Raw genomic sequence first — 16868 nt, 5'->3', positions numbered from 1 at the left:
AGTAGTGATGACATGTAGATGGAGAAGAGAAGTGGTCCCAGCACTGAGCCCTGAGGCACACCAGTAGCTAGATGATAACAGTGATGGGATGAACCATGTTTCTGAATAACAGATCCTAGTGATGACATGTAGATGGAGAAGAGAAGTGGTCCCAGCACTGAGCCCTGAGGCACACCATTAGCTAGATGATAACAGTGATGGGAAAAACCATGTTTCTGAATGACAGATAGTAGTGATGACATGTAGATGGAGAAGAGAAGTGGTCCCAGCACTGAGCCCTGAGGCACACCAGTAGCTAGATGATAACAGTGATGGGATGAACCATGTTTCTGAATAACAGATCCTAGTGATGACATGTAGATGGAGAAGATAAGTGGTCCCAGCACTGAGCCCTGAGGCACACCATTAGCTAGATGATAACAGTGATGGGATGAACCATGTTTCTGAATAACAGATCCTAGTGATGACATGTAGATGGAGAAGAGAAGTGGTCCCAGCACTGAGCCCTGAGGCACACCATTAGCTAGATGATAACAGTGATGGGATGAACCATGTTTCTGAATAACAGATCCTAGTGATGACATGTAGATGGAGAAGAGAAGTGGTCCCAGCACTGAGCCCTGAGGCACACCATTAGCTAGATGATAACAGTGATGGGAAAAACCATGTTTCTGAATGACAGATAGTAGTGATGACATGTAGATGGAGAAGAGAAGTGGTCCCAGCACTGAGCCCTGAGGCACACCAGTAGCTAGATGATAACAGTGATGGGATGAACCATGTTTCTGAATAACAGATCCTAGTGATGACATGTAGATGGAGAAGAGAAGCGGTCCCAGCACTGAGCCCTGGGGCACTCCAGTAGCTAGATGATAACAGTGATGGGATGAACCATGTTTCTGAATAACAGATCCTAGTGATGACATGTAGATGGAGAAGAGAAGTGGTCCCAGCACTGAGCCCTGGGGCACTCCAGTAGCTAGATGATAACAGTGATGGGATGAACCATGTTTCTGAATAACAGATCCTAGTGATGACATGTAGATGGAGAAGAGAAGTGGTCCCAGCACTGAGCCCTGAGGCACACCAGTAGCTAGATGATAACAGTGATGGGATGAACCATGTTTCTGAATAACAGATCCTAGTGATGACATGTAGATGGAGAAGAGAAGTGGTCCCAGCACTGAGCCCTGGGGCACTCCAGTAGCTAGATGATAACAGTGATGGGATGAACCATGTTTCTGAATAACAGATCCTAGTGATGACATGTAGATGGAGAAGAGAAGTGGTCCCAGCACTGAGCCCTGAGGCACACCATTAGCTAGATGATAACAGTGATGAGATAAACCATGTTTCTGAATAACAGATCCTAGTGATGACATGTAGATGGAGAAGAGAAGCAGTCCTAGCACTGAGCCCTGATGCACTCCAGTAGGTAGATGATAACAGTGATGGGAAAAAACATGTTTCTGAATGACAGATAGTAGTGATGACATGTAGATGGAGAAGAGAAGTGGTCCCAGCACTGAGCCCTGAGGCACACCAGTAGCTAGATGATAACAGTGATAGGATAAACCATGTTTCTGAATGACAGATCCTAGTGATGACATGTAGATGGAGAAGAGAAGTGGTCCCAGCACTGAGCCCTGGGGCACTCCAGTAGCTAGATGATAACAGTGATGGGATGAACCATGTTTCTGAATAACAGATCCTAGTGATGACATGTAGATGGAGAAGAGAAGCAGTCCTAGCACTGAGCCCTGATGCACTCCAGTAGGTAGATGATAACAGTGATGGGAAAAAACATGTTTCTGAATGACAGATAGTAGTGATGACATGTAGATGGAGAAGAGAAGTGGTCCCAGCACTGAGCCCTGAGGCACACCAGTAGCTAGATGATAACAGTGATAGGATAAACCATGTTTCTGAATGACAGATCCTAGTGATGACATGTAGTGTCGTTTGGCATGTTAAACAAGCTTAATTTATCAGATTCATCCTGTGAGTTTTTCTGATTGCTGGAGTGTCTGTCTATCTCCTGTAATATGTTGGTGTTTTTCTTTCAGGTGGGGGATGAGCAGACAGATGAAAGAGACAAAGAGAGAGACTCACAAATACTTACAGCAGACGCAGCTGAGCCAACGCAGACGCTCACTGTAGATGCAGCTGAGCCAACGCAGACGCTCACTGCGCTCACTGCAGATGCAGCTGAGCCAACGCAGACGCTCACTGCGCTCACTGCAGATGCAGCGGAGCCAACGCAGACCCTCACTGCAGACGCAACTGAGCCAACGCAGACCCTCACTGCAGATGCAGCTGAGCCAACGCAGACCCTCACTGCAGACGCAGCGGAGCCAACGCAGACCCTCACTGCAGACGCAGCTGAGCCAACGCAGACCCTCACTGCAGACGCAGCGGAGCCAACGCAGACCCTCACTGCAGACGCAGCGGAGCCAACGCAGACCCTCACTGCAGACGCAGCTGAGCCAACGCAGACCCTCACTGCAGACGCAGCTGAGCCAACGCAGACCCTCACTGAAGTCGCAGCTGAGCCAACGCAGACCCTCACTGAAGTCGCAGCTGAGCCAACGCAAACCCTCACTGCAGAAGCAGCTGAGCTAACGCAGACCCTCACTGCAGATGCAGCTGAGCTAACGCAGACCCTCACTGCAGACGCAGCTGAGCCAACGCAAACCCTCACTGCAGACGCAGCTGAGCTAACGCAGACTCACACTGCAGATGTGGCTGAGTCCACATTGATGGTCACTGCAGACGCAGCTGAGCCAACGCAGACTCACACTGCAGATGTGGCTGAGTCCACATTGACGGTCACTTCAGACGCAGCTGAGCCAACGCAGACCCTCACTGCAGACGCAGCTGAGCCAACGCAGACCCTCACTGAAGCCGCAGCTGAGCCAACGCAGACCCTCACTGCAGACGCAGCTGAGCCAACGCAGACCCTCACTGAAGCCGCAGCTGAGTCAACGCAGACCCTCACTGCAGACGCAGCTGAGCCAACGCAGACCCTCACTGAAGTCGCAGCTGAGCCAACGCAGACCCTCACTGAAGTCGCAGCTGAGCCAACGCAGACCCTCACTGCAGACACAACCGAGTCCACACAGACGCTCACTGCAGACGCAGCTGAACCAATGCAGACCCTCACTGCAGACGCTGCTGAATCCACCTTGACTGCCACTGCAGATGCAGCTGAGCAGATGCAGACCATCACTGCAGATGCAGCCTTGTCAGTGCAGACTTTGGCTGAAGATGCTTCCAATCCCATGCAGACGATAATTACAGACACTCCTGAGACGGTACAAACCCTCAGTGCAAACATGGCTGAGTCCCCTGCGCAGACCCTTACTGAAGACGCAGCTGAATCAACGGCAACAGTCACTGCAGATGTGGCAGAGCCTGCGCAGTCCCTCACTGCAGACACAAAGGAGACTGATACAGATGAGCCTGTGCCGACCCTTATAGAAAAAACAGCTGAACTTGCGTTAACATTTTCCGCAGCTGAGCCCGCACAGACCCACAGTGCATACACAGCAGAGCCTACGCAGATGCTTACAGCAGATACAGTGGAGCCTGCGCAGACCCTTTCTGCAGACACAGGGACAGATGCAAACGAGCCCATGCAGACTCACACAGTAGACACAGTTGAGCCTGCGCAGACAGTCACCACAGATGCAGTTGAGCCTGTGCAGACACTAGCTGAGTCTGCGCAGACACTAGCTGAGCCTACGCAGACAGTCACCACAGATGCAGTTGAGCCTGCGCAGACAGTCACCACAGATGCAGTTGAGCCTGCGCAGACAGTCACCACAGATGCAGTTGAGCCTGCGCAGACAGTCACCACAGATGCAGTTGAGCCTGCGCAGACAGTCACCACAGATGCAGTTGAGCCTGTGCAGACACTAGCTGAGTCTGCGCAGACACTAGCTGAGCCTACGCAGACAGTCACCACAGATGCAGTTGAGCCTGCGCAGACCGACTCTACAGATGCAGGTTAGTGACAGTGATGATTAGGAGTGTGTGATTCTGATTATGAGTGTGTGATTATCTCAGTGTAACCCGTGTGTCTGATGCAGGCAGCGCATCTGTCTCAGACGAGCAGGAACAGAAGTCGTCAGACGCCTCTGAGACGGTAACGAATCAGATTCGTTTCATCAGCAGATATTATGCAGGAAATCATGCTCATGTCATTAATGCTCATGACTTTGTCTGATCAGGTGGAGCAGACAGAGAGCGGCACACGGAGAGGACGATCATCTGCTCAGAGGGCAGGTGTGTGTGTGTGTGTGTGTGTGTGTATGTAAAATAACACAGGGCTCCAGACTGCAACCCAATGATGGACCAAATTTTCCTGCCGGTGCGACAAAAATTTGATATACAGTTGCAGTCGAAATTATTCAACCCCCATTGCATTATTGGCACAATTTAGAGACTTTCAGCTGTTTGCAGTGAACAAATCAAACAGAAGTAATTGAAATAGCTCAACACAACAAATGTTTCAAGTGGTTTCCCCAAATTTAACTGAAATGCAACTTTTGATGACTTATGCAGTTTCAAATAGTCTGGAGCCCTTGTAACATGTTTCCCGAATGATTAATGTGTAGAATCTTAAATTAAACGTTCTTTATCTGACTGCAGCAAATCAAACCAGAACCGATTATGAAAAAGAGCAAACGTCCAATAAAGAGGTGAGTTTTCTTTGCGCACACACTCTCTCTCTCTCTATCTCTCTCTCTCTCTGTCTGTTCTTCTATTAAAGTGTGTGATGTGTCTGACAGTGTGATGATGATGATGATGATGATGAAGATGATGATGATGATGAAGAGAGATCTGGAGTGAGCAGGACTCCACGCAGAGGAAGATCCTCCAAAGCTGATGTTCCTCAGAGAGAAACGCGTAAGAGTCTCCGCTGCACACGCTGTGAGCTGTTCTCCGCACACACTCCGGGTCATGTGACCGTTTTTCTGCTCTTTCCCATCAGGCTCTGCTTTACAACCGAAGGAGGCGGAGCCAGCTGTGGAGGAGGAGCCAAAAGAGGTGTTTATGTTCTTCAGTTTTGATTTAAAGAAAAAAGACACTTGATTCACTTGATTAAAATTTTTAAGAAGATGAATAATAACTGTTTTAATAGCTATTGTCTTTTTCCTTATTTTTTGTTGAGTTTGTTGACCAGCAAGAGTTCCACACAATAGTCAGTTTGAAAAATATTATTAGTACATGTAGTTTTTAAGTGAATATAACAAAGAATCGCTGTTATCATCATCATCATCATGCCAAATTTTTACAGAAAATGTTACTTTCAGGAATATTTTGTTTGTTTATGATGAAAATGAGACACGAGATAACGTCACTCTCAGAGTCACTGCTATTTATATACTATTAAAATATTTATTCATATTTTGAATTAGCTTTTATTTTTGTATTTTCAGTTTTCATTTTAATTTGGTTAGTCATGTTAGGTGCTTTTACAAATTTTTGGTAGTTTTTGGTCGATATTTCTAATTAGCTTTAATTTAAATTTACTTACTATAAGTACTTTAAGCACTTCAACTTATTTCAGTTCGTTTCCAAGGCATTTCTAAATTTTGATATACATTTAAGTTAAAATTTTAATTAAGTTAAAATTTAAGTTTTTTTTTTATTATATATTTTTTTAATTTCAGCTTTATTTCAATTAAGCCAAGACGCTACATTCACTGTTTAGTTTTGAGATTTTAGTTTATTTTGCCTTCATAACGTCCAAAATACACATTTTATTGCGCTTTATCTATTTGAGTCTATAAATTTCAATTACAATACATATCTTTTAAGTTTTTTTTCTCCACTTCAGCAGAACTTGTAAATACCAAAACTTACAGTTTCATTCATATCTATATTCTGAAGGTTTTTACTGAGGGGTTTGTTCATATATCATTCACACTGATTTATACAACATTTTATTCCTAAAAACAGTGAAAATGTGTTTTTTTTTCTGTCTGTTGGCAGTATTTTCTGATTTATGGAGTGATTAAAAAGAGAAATCCAAAATCCCTTCTGTAAAAACCTTCAACTCTGATGTGTCAACAAAATCAAACAAGAGTTTTGAACCTGGCTTTATCCAATGTTCAGATTAATGTGCTGGAAATATATGCAAATGAGTGCATATTTCATGAGACAATGTCTCGTATGCATATTTAAACATTTAATAAAACTGTAATACAAAAAAATTGTTGTAATTGAACTGGGGAAGTATGTGATGTACATTAACATTAACATGTTCACCCTATTCACCTTGTAGTGTCTGGCCTTCACAAAAATTATTTTTAATTGTTTCACTTTTTTAACCAAGTTGCTTTCAGAAGTTAAATTGAAAGGACTAACTTTTTCTCCAAATAAGAGAGAAATGTCATGACCGTATATTATACCAAATCTTAGACGACGAGGAGAGGTTTATTCCAGGTCAATTGATCAGTGTTTTAACGCTTCATAGTTTGGTTTTTGAAGTATTTGTTGTTTTTATTATCAGGGTCGCAGGAGTCGACGCTCCACTGCTCAGATCAGAGATGCTCCCTCAGGTGAGTCTGAAACACACACACACAGAGAGACTCAAACTCACACACACACACACACACACACACACACACACACACACACACACACAGAGACTCACTCACTCACTTTCTCTCTCTCTGATACACACACACTCACTCACTCACTCACACACACACACACACACACACACACACACACACACACACACACTCACTCTCGCTCACACTCATACACACACACTTGTCTGTTTGTGTAGATGATCAGTTTCTCTCTCTCTGCAGTGAAACCTGCACTGAAGCGTAAGAGATCATCAGACGAGCTTCTGTGTTCCACAGCAGAACCAGAACCATCAGCCAAACACAGGAGCGATGAAGGTCAGTGTGTGTACAGCAGTGTGTGTAAAACAGCAGTCAGAAGCTCACACTGAACGAAGCCTGAATGGTCGTGTTTGATTTCTCTCTCAGCGAGTGTGTGCGAAGATCAGGACGTGATCAAAGCCAGCGATGAAGACGAGGAGAGGAAAGATGAGGAAGAGGTGTGTGTGAGCGAACAAACACTCCTGACACTACACCATCAGACATATGCTGAATCACTGACTGACGTGTGTGTGTGTGTGTGTGTGTGTGTGTGTTCAGCGGAAACCCCCCCGCCGCGGACGACCCTCCAAAGCGTCCTCCACTGATGACTCGGGTACGAGATCCGTGATATTACATCATAACTGTAATTAATAAATGCTTGGAGGAAATTAAAAGTCATCGTTATAGTTAAAGTATTAAGACTCATTATACTGTGAAGAATTTATATTTTAAATATGTTGCAAATATTTCATTTCTATTATTTTAATTATTACTTTTTTTATATCTCACTGTTATAGTTACTATATTATATACTAATTTATTCACATTTGAATCAATTTTAATTTAATATTTGAATGTATATATTTTAATCAGTTGCTTATTTATTTTTAAGCTAATTTTGATTTTGAATAAATGTTTTTCTTACTCATAGTACTTTAATAGTACAGTATTTATTAAATTATGTGTATATGCATTTATTTTAATCTATTTACTCATTTGCTTATTTAATTTATTGGTTTTTATTTTCTTTCTTTTAATATAATTTTTATTACATGTTCCATGTTTATTCTGAGTTGCTCGGTACAGAACTGCATGTATTCATTTATTTACTAATTTAATCTAATCTTTATTTATTTTTTTACTCAGTTAATTTATTCTTTTTAATAGTTTTCATCTGTTTATGTCAATCACATTTTTGAATACATGATTACAGTTTTTCTTTCTTGATATAGAACTTTATCAATTTACTCTTTTTAAAATTTACTTTATACTTTATGCATTTATTTATTTTTATATGATTATTTGTTTGTTTTAAGCCATTTATTTTATTTTAATTTATTACATTGTATTGTATTACTCTTCGTACTGTTGATTGATTTAAATATTTTTATCCATTTCTATTTTTTTCTCATTTATTTTAATCTGTTTATTTTTTTGTTTAAATCAAAAGTTTCTTATTTTAATCTAATTTGATACATTTACATTTAATAATTTTTTATTTGATTAATGTGTAATGAGTGATTGTGGAGGATGTTGAGTGTGTTCCTGCCGTTCACAGACACCGGAGCGTCCGAGAGGAGAGACGGAGAGAAGGAGGAGGACGAGGAGGAGACGAAGACACGAGCGACGACCCGAGCAGCGTCCCGTCTGGAGGCAGAGAAGTACTGATACACACACACACACACACTCCTCACACACACACACTCCTCACACACACACACTCCTCACACACTCACACACACTTCTCACACACACTCCTCACACACACTCCTCACACACACTCCTCACACACACTCCTCGCACACGCTCCTCGCACACACTCCTCACACACACACACACTCCTCACACACACACACACTCCTCGCACACACTCACACACACTTCTCACACACACTCCTCGCACACACTCCTCGCACACACTCCTCGCACACACTCCTCGCACACACTCCTCGCACACACACACACTCCTCTCACACACTCACACACACTTCTCACACACACTCCTCACACACACTCCTCGCACACACACACACACACACACACACTCCTCACACACACACACTCCTCACACACACACACTCCTCACACACTCACACACACTTCTCACACACACTCCTCACACACACTCCTCACACACACTCCTCACACACACTCCTCGCACACGCTCCTCGCACACACTCCTCACACACACACACACTCCTCACACACACACACACTCCTCGCACACACTCACACACACTTCTCACACACACTCCTCGCACACACTCCTCGCACACACTCCTCGCACACACTCCTCGCACACACTCCTCGCACACACACACACTCCTCTCACACACTCACACACACTTCTCACACACACTCCTCACACACACTCCTCGCACACACTCCTCGCACACACACACACTCCTCTCACACACTCTTCTCACACACACTCCTCACACACACTCACACACTCACACACACTTCTCACACACACTCCTCGCACACTCACACACACTTCTCACACACACTCCTCACACACTCTCCCACACTCACACACACACTCCTCACACACACACACACTCCTCACACACACACACTCCTCACACACACACACTCCTCACACACACACACTCCTCACACACACACTCACACACACTCCTCACACACTCACACACACTACTCACACACACTACTCACACACACTCCTCACACACACACACTCCTCACACACACACACTCCTCACACACACACACTCCTCACACACACACTCACACACACTCCTCACACACACACACACTCCTCGCACACACTCACACACACTTCTCACACACACTCCTCGCACACACTCCTCGCACACACTCCTCGCACACACTCCTCGCACACACTCCTCGCACACACACACACTCCTCTCACACACTCACACACACTTCTCACACACACTCCTCACACACACTCCTCGCACACACACACACACACACACACACTCCTCACACACACACACTCCTCACACACACACACTCCTCACACACTCACACACACTTCTCACACACACTCCTCACACACACTCCTCACACACACTCCTCACACACACTCCTCGCACACGCTCCTCGCACACACTCCTCACACACACACACACTCCTCACACACACACACACTCCTCGCACACACTCACACACACTTCTCACACACACTCCTCGCACACACTCCTCGCACACACTCCTCGCACACACTCCTCGCACACACTCCTCGCACACACACACACTCCTCTCACACACTCACACACACTTCTCACACACACTCCTCACACACACTCCTCGCACACACTCCTCGCACACACACACACTCCTCTCACACACTCTTCTCACACACACTCCTCACACACACTCACACACTCACACACACTTCTCACACACACTCCTCGCACACACTCCTCACACACACACACACTCCTCTCACACACTCTTCTCACACACACTCCTCACACACACACACACACACACTCCTCACACACACACACACTCCTCTCACACACTCACACACACTTCTCACACACACTCCTCGCACACACTCCACACACACACACACACACACACACACACACACACACACACACACACACACTCCTCACACACACACACACTCCTCTCACACACTCACACACACTTCTCACACACACTCCTCGCACACACTCCTCACACACACACACACACACACACACTCCTCTCACACACTCACACACACTTCTCACACACACTCCTCACACACACACACTCTCACACACTCAAACAGGCGCACACATCTTTGTGGGGACTCTCCATAGACTTAATGGTTTTTATACTGTACAAACTGTATATTCTATCCCCTTACACTAACCCTACCCCTAAACCTACCCATCACACACACACACACTAACCCTACCCCTAAACCTGCCCATCACAGGAAACATTCTGCATTTTTACATTTTAAAAAATATATAATTTAGTATGTTTATTTACCCATTCCCCTCATGGGGACCACTGGCTGGCTGGCTGGCTGGCTGGCTGGTCCCCACAGTGGAGGTGATCTCATGTTTTACTATCCTTGTGGAGACATTTGGTTCCCACAATGTAATATAAACAAAAACACTCACACTCACACACACTCCTCACACACACTCCTCACACACTCACACACACTTCTCACACACACTCCTCACACACTCTCCCACACTCACACACACACTCCTCACACACACACACACTCCTCACACACACACACTCCTCACACACACACACTCCTCACACACACACACTCCTCACACACACACACTCACACACACTCCTCACACACTCACACACACTACTCACACACACTACTCACACACACTCCTCACACACACACACTCCTCACACACACACTCCTCACACACACACACTCCTCACACACACACTCACACACACTCCTCACACACTCACACACACTGCCCTCACACACTCCGGATCCTCACACACTCCGGATCCTCACACACACACTCCTCACACACTCACACACACTACTCACACACACTGCCCTCACACACTCCGGATCCTCACACACACACTCCTCACACACTCACACACACTACTCACACACACTGCCCTCACACACTCCGGATCCTCACACACACACACACTCCGGATCCTCACACACACACTCCGGATCCTCACACACACACTCCGGATCCTCACACACACACTCCGGATCTTCTCACACTCCCCTCACACACTCTCCTCACACACAAACTCCTCACACACACACACTCCCCTCACACACTCCGGATCTTCTCACACTCCAGCCTTCTCCTCAGTGAATCACTCCTCATGTGTGTGTGTGTGTGTTACAGGAATAAGCCCAGCAAGCCGTCGACTCGAGCTGTGAGTAAGCTGAGTGGGAGAGAGGAGCACTCCCCGAACACACGGTGCGTCTCTGTCCTCAGCCACAGCTTGAAGCTTTTAAACTCTCTCTCTCTCTAAACTAGGGCTGTCAGAACGGCTGGAAACCTATATTTGAATTTCTTTCTTAAATATTAGCAAAATTTTAATTATATTCAAATACTGAAAGGGATAGTTCAGCCAAAGATGAACATTAGCCCATGATTTACTCTCCCTCAGATCATCCTAGGTGTGTGTGACACTCTTCAGACAAACACAGAGTTATATTAAAACATGTCCTGGCTCTTCCAAGCTTTATAATAGCAGTGAATCATCATAAAAGTGCATAAGCTTGCAGCGAGTCATAATGAAATATGAAATATGCATAAGTCATAAGGTTTTGAATAAAACCATCACACTTCAAGCTTTAACAGTTCTCAAGCCAACATCAGTGTGTGTGTGTGTGTGTGTGTGTGTGTGTGTGTGTGGCTGAACACACACTCATTCTCTCTCTGTGTGTCTCAGGTCGGTGCGAGGACGTAAGCGTGACACCAGTCCTTCACTCTCTCGCACTCGAGGACAGAAGCCTGAGGATCCGCCGGCCAAGAGAACCAAACGATGATCACACACTCCTGCTTCTGATCGCTCATGTTCATGTGTGTTAGTAGTTTCAAGGTCAGAGAGAGTGTGTGTGAGTGAGAGAGTGTGTGTGTGTGTGTGTGTGCGTGAGTGTGTGTCATATTTCTGTCACCATAAAGATGCTCATTCTGTGAATGTCATTATTGTTCCATTTTATATTTTTACCTTTTTATGATAAATTCCAGTATTGATCCGAGATCCGATCTGTCCTGTTTTTTATATCTAGTTTTGTGTGAGATGTTTATTTTACTCTTTAATCATTACTTTACTTTTATAATGTAGTCAAACATCATCAGTATATCAGAAAAATGTGTTTTGTTTAGAAAGTTGAAGGTTTTTGACACTGAGTTTATTATTCTGGTCTGAGGTTCAGAGGAACCTGAACAGACCGAGACCAGACGAAACTGTGTGTGTGTGTGTGTGTGTGTGTGTGTGTGTGTGTGTGTGTGTGTGTGTGTGAGAGAGAGAGAGAGAGAGAGAGAACAGACGAGAAAGGCATTTATTTCTGTGGTGAAACTAAGTTTATTCTGTCTCTGATTTATTATTGGACACTTTAATCTGGTGCTGCAGGAAACAGCTGTGTGTGTGTGTGTGTGTGTGTGTGTGTGTGTGTGTGTGTGTGTGTGTGTGTGTGTGTGTGTGTGTGTGTGTGTGTGTGTGTGTGTGTGTGTGGCTGAACACACACTCATTCTCTCTCTCTGTGTGTCTCAGGTCGGTGCGAGGACGTAAGCGTGACACCAGTCCTTCACTCTCTCGCACTCGAGGACAGAAGCCTGAGGATCCGCCGGCCAAGAGAACCAAACGATGATCACACACTCCTGCTTCTGATCGCTCATGTTCATGTGTGTTAGTAGTTTCAAGGTCAGAGAGAGTGTGTGTGAGTGAGAGAGTGTGTGTGTGTGTGTGTGTGCGTGAGTGTGTGTCATATTTCTGTCACCATAAAGATGCTCATTCTGTGAATGTCATTATTGTTCCATTTTATATTTTTACCTTTTTATGATAAATTCCAGTATTGATCCGAGATCCGATCTGTCCTGTTTTTTATATCTAGTTTTGTGTGAGATGTTTATTTTACTCTTTAATCATTACTTTACTTTTATAATGTAGTCAAACATCATCAGTATATCAGAAAAATGTGTTTTGTTTAGAAAGTTGAAGGTTTTTGACACTGAGTTTATTATTCTGGTCTGAGGTTCAGAGGAACCTGAACAGACCGAGACCAGACGAAACTGTGTGTGTGTGTGTGTGTGTGTGTGTGTGTGTGTGTGTGTGTGTGTGTGTGTGTGAGAGAGAGAGAGAGAGAGAGAGAACAGACGAGAAAGGCATTTATTTCTGTGGTGAAACTAAGTTTATTCTGTCTCTGATTTATTATTGGACACTTTAATCTGGTGCTGCAGGAAACAGCTGTGTGTGTGTGTGTGTGTGTGTGTGTGTGTGTGTGTGTGTGTGTGTGTGTGTGTGTGTGTGTGTGTGTGTGTGTGTGTGTGTGTGTGTGTGTGTGTGTGTGTGTGTGTGTGTGTGTGTGTGTGAGTGTGTGTGAGTGAGTGAGAGAGAGACAAGCTCGTTTCTTCCAGTCGGAGGTTAAATCTGAATTTACACTAACAAATATCTGTCAACAGAAATGAGAAAAATAATCTTAATTCAATAGGAACACAAGAAATAAGACTTCGATTCTTGCTTCATTTTGATACATTTTTCATAAAATAAAACGTAATACTGTATAATTAACTTTGCATTTGAAGTTGGTGTTAGTCTGTAGTCATTAGAATTTAAACTTTAAGTTTGACAGGTGATGAAGAGATTAAAAATCCCTTTACAATATTATCCTGCTGCCAGTAAAACACTAAATACTAGAACAACACAACACACACATTAAACATCACACACGTGCACTGTGATAACTCGTCCAGCAGGGGGCGCAGAACACACGTGCACTGTGATAACTCGTCCTGCAGGGGGCGCAGAACACACGTGCACTGTGATAACTCGTCCTGCAGGGGGCGCAGAACACATAAAACATTCTCATTTAAAATCGAGCTAAGCGGTTTTTCTGTTGGTTGTCATATCTGTGTTTTTCCACACGGCGGCGCCACATTCAAAGAGAAGCGCGTGTGATTGGCTGAAAGACTCACGTGACTCCATTCGATCTATAGGCCTTTATTTACATGCTAAAGTTGAAATACACAACAGATAAACACAGCACTTAAACATTAGAAAACATTAGAGAAAAGCAGAGTAAACAATGTGAAAATAACTAATAACTAAAAATAAATGTTTAATACATTAGATTAAAACAAATATCTTGAATAAAATAAATACATAATAAACGTCTTTGATTTAAATTAATTTGATTTGATTTCAATAAAAATAAATAGGCTACTTAAATATTTAAAATAAATTATTTGATTTACACAAACAAAATAAAGAGGTTTTATAAAACTAACTAAAACTAGGCCTATATTTAAATGTATATTTATATAAATACGAAAAGCAGTGTAGAAATGTAAAAATAAATTAAGAAAAATAGGATTTAATTAAATAAATTTGAAAAATACAAAAAAAATTAAATACATTTGTTTAGATAATTTTTATTTATAATATTTATTTAATATATTAGAACAAATTGAGTAACACATTTGATTCAAATAAAATTTGACAAGTAGGCTACATAAGTAAAACCATTTAAAATACATTTTTTTTAATTATTTAAATTATGATATTAATTTAAAATTTGATTTAAATAGAAAAAATATTAAAACGTTTGATTTACAATAATTTGATAAGTATAAATGAAAACAATACATATAATGATGTCATGTAATAGAAATACTAACGATTTTACACAACACATTTATAATATCCATTTTCACGGTATTTATTGGGTCTTTAATACATGAAAATGAAATAGCCGCCTTTTAAATGATGAGGTGATCATGAAAAGCCTTGGGTTAATAACACACACACACACACACACACACACAGAGATGTGTTGAAGCAGTTCAGAGAGGACAGGTGAGTGTTTACCTGTGCGCGTGACCTGATGCTTCAGTGTTTTACTCCAGTCTCTCTCTCTCGGTCACGCGCATCTGAACTCGATGGGCTTTTACATGAGTTTCATATTCCAGAAATTACAACAGAAAGAAAGTCTTCAGTGGCACGAGCTGCTGTCATCCGTGTCACGCCATCCTTTCCATGAAGTCTGTCCTGTCAGAGTCTGTTACATCTCTCTCTCACACACACACACACACACACACACATTCAGACTCAACACACAATTATAAGCAGCGGGAACGAGTTGTTGTTTTGACGTTTATTGCGCCTGGCGCGTTCATTTTTTCATTATCCCTCTGCATGCACGCGCAATCTACACTTCACGAGCTTGACAAGTTCCCGAACGCGTGCACGCCCACGGTGATCCCTCGATCGCGCGCATCTGCATAGTCACAGATATTACCTTTTTTGAATACACAAATAGATATTCATGTCACTTTTATCAGACACACAGGAACGCGCGTGAGTGATGCGCGTGGCCGCTAGATGGAGAGAGAGACGCGCGCGCGCTTACCTTACTGATATAAAATCTAAGTATTTAAAATCATTAATAAACCTCATGTAATCGGAACTAAAAACATTTATGCGAGGGGAAATACAATTTCTATTATTAATGTGTGTGCGTGTAAATGTTCTTTATTGGCATCAGTGTCAGATGCTGAATTAATGGATTCACTGAAGTTGTAAAATATGCGTATTATATTATTTAATCGTATTATAGGCTGTTAAAAGTAAGACGTAATTCTGTAATTTGTGTTGATTACATATTTAGTGAAATAATGCAGTGGACTCTAGGATATATTTTGGTAAAAACACGCCAGAAAAATTCTCGATTAGACGAAATTGAAGAAAAACGTCTTCAAATATGATCGCCGGAAGGAGGAGATTAATACACATTTATATTTTGTTGTTAGGTTTCATTAAAATCGAGTTGAACTTCACAACTCTATGAAAATCCAGTGTGACGCTCAAAGTCCAGTAACATGATTTATTAATCGGCATCATTTAACATTCAATTAAAGTTTTTATAATCATTTCCCGTCAGCGCTCAATAAATTGGCTTATTAAATGTATTAATTTCAGCTATTCTTTATTTAGCTACTGAAATGAGACAGTAACAGTAGTTTGGTTAATTTTATTTATTGTCGCGAACGTTCACAATATCATATATTATGTCAGAGACACGATATCACAACAAGAAAATATCATTTAGAATGATTTAAAGCGACACTTATTTATGCGATACATTCGAGGAAATTCTGCTAAAACTGCGGCTTCAAAAATATGAATCAAGAGAAAATAAAATAAGAAGAAATTATTTATTTATTGCTGTTCGGTTTATTATTAGGCTATTATTATTAGAATTACAGGTGATGTTGATGTTAAATTGAAAAGTATCTGTGTGACACGCATATCCATTAAATTAATATTAATATCTATAGCCGTTTTTAGGCCTCGTTCATTTTGCCAAAAAACATGGTCAAATATGAGCGGATAAGAGGAGAAGTCTGACGAGATATTTCATTCTAATTTTGAATTAGTTTATTTTTGTGGAATATATAGGCTACATACATAATATGCGGAGTGTTTTAATGAATGAAACGATAGGAAATAAAGATAAAACAAATAATTAATTTCCATACCTTAAATAAACGAAGCGCACAAACACGAGCGCCTTTAGTC

The 16868-nt window shown here is 42.6% G+C and overlaps 1 protein-coding gene across 3 annotated transcripts in view; it reads left to right on the top strand.

Moving 5' to 3' along the window:
* Positions 1–13155, top strand: part of bod1l1 (biorientation of chromosomes in cell division 1-like 1) — a 33062-nt gene extending 19907 nt beyond the window's left edge. The window contains exons 13-26 of one of the 3 annotated variants that reach the window (XR_014629884.1): positions 2067–4008; positions 4092–4147; positions 4233–4287; positions 4654–4703; positions 4794–4911; positions 4997–5052; positions 6521–6569; positions 6828–6920; positions 7011–7081; positions 7182–7236; positions 8182–8284; positions 11468–11542; positions 12021–12170; positions 12846–13155. Coding sequence is in view for 1 of the 3 variants with exons in the window: in XM_084430983.1 (XP_084287109.1) it covers positions 2067–4008; positions 4092–4147; positions 4233–4287; positions 4654–4703; positions 4794–4911; positions 4997–5052; positions 6521–6569; positions 6828–6920; positions 7011–7081; positions 7182–7236; positions 8182–8284; positions 11468–11542; positions 12021–12117 (2820 nt within the window). In the remaining 2 variants the exon portion in view is untranslated. Of the gene's footprint in view, positions 1–2066; positions 4009–4091; positions 4148–4232; positions 4288–4653; positions 4704–4793; positions 4912–4996; positions 5053–6520; positions 6570–6827; positions 6921–7010; positions 7082–7181; positions 7237–8181; positions 8285–11467; positions 11543–12020; positions 12333–12845 lie in introns of those variants that run through there. The other 2 variants (XR_014629885.1, XM_084430983.1) reach the window with 2 other exon arrangements.
* The last annotated feature ends 3713 nt before the right edge of the window (positions 13156–16868 follow it).

The sequence above is a fragment of the Rutilus rutilus genome (genome assembly GCF_951802725.1).
Source record: "Rutilus rutilus genome assembly, chromosome: 14".
Lineage (NCBI taxonomy): Eukaryota > Metazoa > Chordata > Actinopteri > Cypriniformes > Leuciscidae > Rutilus > Rutilus rutilus.
The sequence above is the reverse complement of the archived record's forward strand: the minus strand, read 5'-3'. Positions and strand labels throughout refer to the sequence as shown.